This window comes from Temnothorax nylanderi, unplaced genomic scaffold (genome assembly GCF_030848795.1).
Source record: "Temnothorax nylanderi isolate EJ_2023f unplaced genomic scaffold, tnyl_v1.0 TNYL_tig0325_pilon, whole genome shotgun sequence".
In the NCBI taxonomy this organism is placed as follows: Eukaryota; Metazoa; Arthropoda; class Insecta; order Hymenoptera; family Formicidae; genus Temnothorax; species Temnothorax nylanderi.
This window is the reverse complement of record NW_027249387.1, coordinates 20,588-28,974: the sequence shown is the minus strand read 5'-3', so window position 1 is coordinate 28,974 and position 8,387 is coordinate 20,588. Positions and strand designations below refer to the sequence as shown.

The 8,387-nt window shown below is 31.1% G+C and overlaps 1 protein-coding gene across 1 annotated transcript; it reads left to right on the top strand.

The window, feature by feature from the left end:
* The first annotated feature begins 4,118 nt into the window (after nt 1-4,118).
* LOC139781251 (fatty acyl-CoA reductase wat-like) lies at nt 4,119-8,010 on the top strand. Its single transcript, XM_071720087.1, has 8 exons — nt 4,119-4,561; nt 5,420-5,513; nt 5,655-5,900; nt 5,980-6,125; nt 6,461-6,763; nt 6,950-7,234; nt 7,516-7,773; nt 7,854-8,010. The coding sequence occupies exons 1-8, from the start codon at nt 4,401-4,403 to the stop codon at nt 7,948-7,950; spliced, it is 1,590 nt and encodes a 529-aa protein (XP_071576188.1). The 5' UTR covers nt 4,119-4,400; the 3' UTR covers nt 7,951-8,010.
* Nucleotides 8,011-8,387: the final 377 nt, after the last annotated feature.

The window sequence follows — 8,387 nt, the reverse complement described above, 5'->3', positions numbered from 1 at the left end:
TATGTGGGTATTACATACTAACTGTCCCGCAATCATACAATATATCTTATAATCGCTATAATATAATAATAATTATATCAAAAGATCCTGTAATAAAGATCATAATACTGATATGATGCTCTATCAGTCAAAAAATTAAATAATATCGCATAAAATTTACAAGTTTAAACCAGTAATTGAATGTTTAAATCTAAATATCTACTATAAAAATCTTTAAGATTGATTTTTGCATCATATTATATAACATTTAATTCTGCAAGAATGTAGAAATTAATTCTAATTTCTGAATTTTAAGAAATTGGTTTTAACTTCTGCATGTTAAGGAATTAATTTTATGTTTGATTTAGCCGTCGTATATATGCAATATTTAGCTTCCCTTTCAGGATATTATTAGGCACGACAAGGTCATCATAGAAAGGACTTATTAAAATTAGGTAAAAAAGGGGCTTACATTGTCTAAAAAAAAAAAATAATAATAAAAAGTGCATTGCTGCTACGAAATATAAGCGAAATAATTTAATATATTAAGATAATTATCAAATTTATTTTTATTTTACTTATTTTCTTAAATATCATGCTCTTTCTTTATTAATATTTACTAGCACTTTTTCTGTTGAATAATATTTATTAACAATTAATATTTTTAAGAAACAACGCTATTTTTGCTGAAGAAAAATATATACAGCCTGACAGCCTTTATATTTTTAATACACTTTCTTAGGCACTTATTTCTAATATTTTTGTTTATAGTAGTTTTTTATACCTTATGATTCAGTATTTTATTCCCTGCCTTACTGTACTATACATACATACATACATTTTATAATACATATCTAGCGAGCATATGCTTTTCTGGAATGCAAAACGTAGAAAATCCATTTATTTATCTAGAATATAGATCAAAATGTCGCTTTTTCGAGTTATAACGTTTTGAAAATCCAGTGTACGTGCACAATTTATGAATGAACGTGGCATGCATGTGTACGTGCATACATGTAGCACGTGCTTACTGCACTACTTCGACCAGCTGATCAGCTAATCGGTAGTCACATGCTTCATGATTAAAGGAGCGAGCCGGCGATATTCATCCCTAGATCAAGATTACAGATCGATATATAATCGTCTATATATTTTTGCACAGAAAAATTACAGCAAGCTGCATCTGATCTCATTTTAAAGCGGATGCATTAAATCTAACATTAACTTAAAGAACAAAATATATTATATTTTGATCAAAAAAAGAATTTATATAAATTAATTTATTATTAAAAATTAATGTATTACTAATACTTTTTGTATGTGTTAAATATGATAAAAATACATAAAAAAAAAGATTACAAAAGCGTCAAGGAAATGTTTTCATGGTATTATTAATATTGTGCACGACAAAATACAAAGTTGTAAGCTTGTTCGCGCTGAGCTATACATCCTATCTAATTTCTTAATTTATGAGAGCATATATATAATACTGTCTTCATAAATTCTGACTCACCAATCCGATGCGCAACAGGCGGAGTTATTCAGCCACGTAGCTACGATGATACTGTAACATACAAACATAAGATTTAAATTAAAGAAGCGCTCAAAATAATCAACATTTCAAAAAATAATTCTTAATTCATTATATTGGCCTCTAAAAGTCATTTTTCAATATATATAAAATATTTAGCAAGATAATTATCTGTTTACCGAAAAAGATCTTTACAAGAATAAAATTTTAGATAATTTCTCTGCCTTAATTACTTTTAACTTATCGAAATGAAACGATTCGAATAAATGGAAACGAATTATTAATTTTATGTAGCTAAGAGATGATACTTACCCCAAGGTTGCTCCGCCGGTGCCCGATGTCTCTCTCGGACCTCCTCCTCATCTCAGGACGTCAGTTCTCTTCTCCTCCTCCTCCTCTTACCGCACAGGACACCCGCGAGAAACACTCGCGGATAATAAATTACAATCGCGCGCGGACTAATTATCAATAAAAGTCTTTTTCGCGCGATACTGTACGGCACTCCCGTTTATAAAGCCCATGAGAAGAATATTCCGCCAAATACGCCGTAATATTCTTCAAATAGGCTTTGAAAAAGTCTTTTAGTCCGAATACTTGTACGGCACTCCCGAAACAAACGCGACGAACTGACTGCGGTTCGTTTGTTCAATTAAATCGGCGGACGAAGGGTACGTTAGCTTCCCCGTCTTTGGATTTTTATCCAAGCAGAACGAGAGTTTTGCTTGGGTAAAATCCTCGTACTGGGTACTGGGCCTTCCCACCTCGCCAAGGTCGTACCCATGGGAAGGAAGTACTTTACTCTGTAATATAAAAGCAGATAATATAAAATTAAATTATATATATATACATATAAATATGAGATATTTCCCAAAATATTTTCACATTTTCTAACATAAATTTTTCTTAATTTATGAGAGCATATATATAATACTGTCTTCATGAATCTTATGTGACTTTTTATGTCTATAGCGCAGAGAAATGATCAAAAGATACCTAAGCTAAACTGATAAATTAGCACTCTATTTTTAGTGTTGGACAAATATGTAATCTAAAGCTAATGTATATGAGTTGGAAAATCTAACATATAAATTATGTAGGAAAAAATTATTTTTCACAACACCTCCACGGAAAGTTCGACTTTCCATGTCTGTAGAGGCTAACATAAGAGCAATATCCATAGTACGATATTTAAGATCGTCTTGAGTCAGATGTTAAGTGATCTTGAGATTCCATAATGCAGCAAAATATTTCTCTCAAGATCGTACTTGAAATAATCTGAAATACGAGAATGTGAATGTTGTTCAATTTCATTTAAAGAAACAAATTAAATAACATAACTCTATATATCCATTACTATACATTCACTATCGATAAATATAATCAAATTAAATATATATTCTTTATTATATTTTATATTATTTCAATAATTGGATTGACTAATTCGGTTTAATAATCTACGATTTATTAAATCTAATTTTAAATTTTACATTTTATTTTTTAATTCTTAATTAAAAATTAAAAATTAAAAATTTTTTTTTACTTTTTAATTTTTTAAATTTGTTTTAATTTCTTAAAATTATACTCTGCTATATTATTTATTCTTTAATTTATCTGTTCTTAAAGTATAAACAAAAGTGATTTGTACATAAAATTCTTAAAATATAGAAACATTTTCACAAGAAGCCGCTACTTTCTACAATGAGTGTAATAACAATAATTTAGTAATCAACTTCACTGTGCACGTGCCAGCTGTTTATTCAAGATACCGGATTTTTGCTTTTACATACGTACATATATAAATGCGTACAACTATCTTGCGTTAAATTCTGCTAACAGCACCATGACTAGCAGTTGCATACAATTTTCCGACATAGTTGGATTCGTGGTTATTGTTTGAAGCGTGGTGATTTCAATTTCAATATATACATATTACATATATTCTTGGAAGTAATTCTCACGAAAACCATTGCAAGTGATTCGTGAATAGGCTCGTAACTGTATGGACAAAATTATGTTTAAAGAAATCAAGAATCAAAAACGTGTAAAAAATAGTTTTTGTTACAAACTATTATATATCATATTTTTATAAGATATAAATAAAATTGTACTTTATAAAATGTGCGCAATTTGACAAAACAACGCTTATGCTGCACTTATTATGTATTTAAAATTTATTTAACTTTTTGCAATTTTATTTTTTAAAGTACGTTTTATATATGTTGATTATATTGAAGAAAATTTTATTATACATCGGAACAGTTAAATGATATTAATGAAAGCATCTCATATAAAATGTAAAAAAACCCCTTTTAATTATTTGAATAAATTTCTCAGTTAAAAGATTCAATGTAAAATGTATGTACCTATAATGCATGTATACACGTGTGCACAGATAAAATTTCTTCGTTTAGTCATTGTAATCATTAAAATACGACAGTCAGCGTAATTTTCTTGGTGCCGTTTTCTTAAACAATTATCTCCTCCTCCTGTGTCAGATACGTACTCATATTCAATGTTAATAGAATGTCCCTCTTCTACGTGTTTCTTGCTCACATTTATCCTTGCGCGCATTTTCTTATCTCAGTCGTGGTACGGTTGTGGTCCCGTTTACCACGAGCACCTACCATATCCCGAGTTATAAAAAACCTGTTAACTTTCGTCAGTTTTTACGCGTTTTGACGAGGAGAATTCTGTGAGAAGCATTCCTTGCGCGGTGAAAAAAAAACTAGTTGATAGACAGGTTGAGAGAGTAATTAACCGGTTTACCTGCAACGGCGATCGAATATCGCAACAGTGATTGAAAATTGTACATTTTTATTTGTTCATTTGCAAGTGAAGAAATTAGATAAATTGAAAAATATTTCCCGCTGTGCTTAGAAACATCAGTAAGATGACGCGACGAAACAAAGACTACCTTGAAGATATGTTGAACATGTCGGATCTCACTAATAACTGCCAAAACGAAATCCCCGAATTCTTCGCAGGATGCAACGTCTTGATAACCGGTGGATCTGGTTTTCTCGGCATTCTTTTAATAGAGAAGTTGTTACGGTAAAAGGATATTTTTATATAAAAGGCTTTGTATAAAAAATCGGATGCAAATAACTTATTAAAATGCATTAATACAATATAAACTGATTTTTAACGTAAGGAATTTTAGTAATGTTCACTTTATTACAAATAATATATTATTAGAATCACAAATTCCGTATAAAACATTACGTTGTTCAATTTTTATCAGATTAAATAGTGATAGAAATTGATCGTTTTTAATAGATTGTATTATCTATATATATATATATATATATATATATATATATATATATATATATATAATTCAATGTTCCGACTGACTCATCAACACCCAGTCCAAACCTCTAAACCTAGAAACATGAAATTCGAGGAGTATATTTCTTCCATGACGTAAGCACTCACTAAGAAGGAATTTTTAAAAATTCGACCCCTAAGGGGGTGAAAAGGGGTAAAATGTGTTTTCACGACTTTCTCAATATCTCTTGGGCCCGATGAGATATCGACTTGATTTTTGCTTACAAAGGTTACCCATACAAGTGCTTAAAAACATAATTCAAGATTTTGCCCTAATCAACCCCTAAAGGGGCAAATCTAAATTCGGGGGTGAATTATAGAATCCTTCGCATACCGTAGCGAACCACGGATGTATCAAGCTAGTATATATATAATATATTGTATATGTTGCAAATTTTACTAAAAATAAATAACATAATTCAAGATTTTGCCCTAATCAACCCCTAAAGGAGCAAATCTAAATTCGGGGGTGAATTATAGAATCCTTCGCATACCGTAGCGAACCACGGATGTATCAAGCTAGTATATATATAATATATTGTATATGTTGCAAATTTTACTAAAAATAAATAACATTTTTAGATGTTGTCCGGATATAGGAAAGCTGTACGTATTCATGAGAGCGAAAAAAGAAAAATCACCTGAACAAAGGATCAGAGAGCATTTTGATAACTCTGTTAGTATATAATATAAATAATATAAATAATAAGTATATAATATATATGTTATAATATAATAATAAATAAAATATTAAATAAATATGCATATAATTAGATTAAAAACGTTTACCATCATATTTTCTCAACTTTTTTTTCAGGTTTATGACAGACTGAAGAAAGAGCAGCCTAACTTTAGTACCAAAATAATAATGATAGAAGCCGATTTAAGCAAGTTGGATCTCGGATTGTCACAGGAAAGTCGAGAACGTCTTTTAGACACAAACGTAATTTTCCACGCGGCAGCGACTGTACGATTTAACGAACCGATTCGAATAGCGGTGAACATAAACGTAAGAGGAACGAAGCAGCTTCTTCTTATCGCGAAAGAAATGCCGAATTTAAAGGTATGTAAAAGAAAGATTATTTTAATCAAGTTTTCAGATTTGTAAAAATTCAACTTACTTAGTTTAAAATATTTTTTAGGCATTCGTTTATGTATCCACTGCATTTGCTCATTGTGTGCACAATTTCATTGAAGAGAGTTATTATCCTCCGCCTATAGAAACGGATAAGATTTTGACCTTACTCGATATTCTAGACGATGAAAAATTGAACAAATTTACACCAACGTAAGTGCCTTTCAATAAAATTAAAAGAGTAAAAGTCGAGTGTTATTCAGGTCACTAGCATGCATTTTATTACATTAATTAACTAACTTATTGCGATGTATTTTTTATAATTGTACGAGCATTATTTTTAATTTCTTACTTTTCTATTCTGCAGTTAATCAAAAAGATAATTTGTCGATAAGAAAATTTGCTAATCGATAAAGAAAATTTGCATGTATTTTTGATTAAAAAATTTCTTATTTATATATTTTTTAATTTTTGTCTCTTATATTACATAATACATATACGCTTATACTTGACGCGAGACACTACTGTATCTGTTCATATAAATACAGATTAATAGGTAAATGGCCGAATTCATATGCATATACAAAGGCGATCGCTGAAGATACTGTTCGACAATACAGTGTCGGAATTCCAACCTGTATCGTACGACCATCGATTGTAACATCAACAGCCGAGGAGCCTGTAGAAGGCTGGATCAACAATGTCTATGGTGCTATGGGTGTAGTCGTGGGGTGTGCCCTAGGTTTGTTACGTACACTGCATATCGATCTTGAAAATGCGGCAGAGATAGTGCCCGCAGATTATGTCATTTCAAATTTCATCGCCGCGAGTTGGGACACTGCTAAAAGAAAGTAAGCTTACACTTCAAAAATCGAATCAAGAAAGTAAAATATCGAAAATCTTTCTAGGAATTTATATAATTTTAAGATTAGATCCTTATATTCTATAACTTTTATTAATATATCCTTCTCTAAACAACAAAATAGTACATACAAGATACATATAACTTTATCATTTATAATACATATTTTTGTTAGAAATACTCTATTGAGCATCGAGAACGCGAATCCGGATGTTCCAGAAACCGAGAGAGCGCCAATTTACAATTACGTGTCGATATGTCAAAATCCTATTACTTGGAGAAGATTCATTAAATTAAATGAACTGTATGGCATGCAGGTACCGAGCATACATTTTCTCTGGTACTATTTTTTTGTCCCCAACAAACATAAATTCGTGCACGATGTCTGTACGATATTTCTGCACCTGATACCTGCTATTATAACCGACACTGTGCTTTTTCTCAGCGGCCGAAAACCCATGTAAGAGATTTACCAAGTTCCTAAAGGCATAAAGCTAGCGCTAGACTATGTGCGATTCGTGCTTCGTAATTCGCAGTTTGCCATTCGCGCCGATTCGCCAGCGGAGCGGTTCTTTGACGAAATCAAAGAGATGAAATTCATCTCATTGATTTTGTCAAAAAACCACTCCGCTGGCGAATCGGCGCGAATAGCGAATCGCGAATCACGAATCGTCCATAGTCTAGCGCCAGCTTAACGAGCACCGCGAATCCCGCAGGATTTAATAAAGTGTAAATTTTCAGGCTAGTAAAGACATATAAGAAGGTAGACAAGTTCAGTTCTGTAATATCGTACTTCTCGACAAGACAATGGCGATTCAGCAACGACGCTGTTGTGAAGCTCTGGAGTCGTGTGAATCCGGCTGATCGACAGATTTTCAATTTCGATATAGATAACTTGACTTGGGATTCATATCTCAGACATATGATGCTTGGTATGCGCGTATATATAGCTAAAGATCCGATGAGTACCTTAGACAAAGGACGAGAGAAATATAGAAAGTGAGTAATTGCTTCTGCACATATCGCTATTGCTTTTCGCCTCATGAAACGTACTTACGATGATTTTTTTTTTCTTTCAGATTGAAGATCGCTCACTATACCCTGTTAACAGTTATCACGATTTTACTAGTATGGGGCTTTATAAGTTTAATAATTCGTATAATGTCATTCTTCTGATCTTGTAGAATTTTGTAACAAATAATTTTTACTTAGTAAAAATTAATTATAATATTAAGAGAAAAGTATATAATAGTAAAAATAAATATTTACATCGTTTACACCTTATTGTCTTCCACATCAACTTTATACGTACGTTGCATTCTCACAGAAAAGAATCAATTAGACAGAAATTTAACAGAAATTGTTTTCTATTCAATCATATGTGAGTAATCATTAACCAACGTCTTTCGTGGTGGTTTTTTGTCACAAAAAATGCAGGGTATATTTCCTTAATGAATCAATTTCTCACGTACATTTCCTTAATGAATCAAAAAGTTTTTACGCGATATATGCAATATGAATAAACTGCATTTTTAACAAGTTGAAGAAGATAAAATTTCATAAAATGTTATATTATTTAACTATAATCACTTTTCAACGTAATATTTCATATC

Coding starts and splice junctions, on each gene's coding strand:
- LOC139781251 (XM_071720087.1), top strand. CDS start 4,401: ATGACGCGACGAAACAAAGACTACCTTGAAGATATGTTGAACATGTCG. Junction 5,901..5,979: donor AAGAAATGCCGAATTTAAAG/GTATGTAAAAGA, acceptor AATATTTTTTAG/GCATTCGTTTATGTATCCAC. Junction 6,126..6,460: donor TTGAACAAATTTACACCAAC/GTAAGTGCCTTT, acceptor ATATAAATACAG/ATTAATAGGTAAATGGCCGA.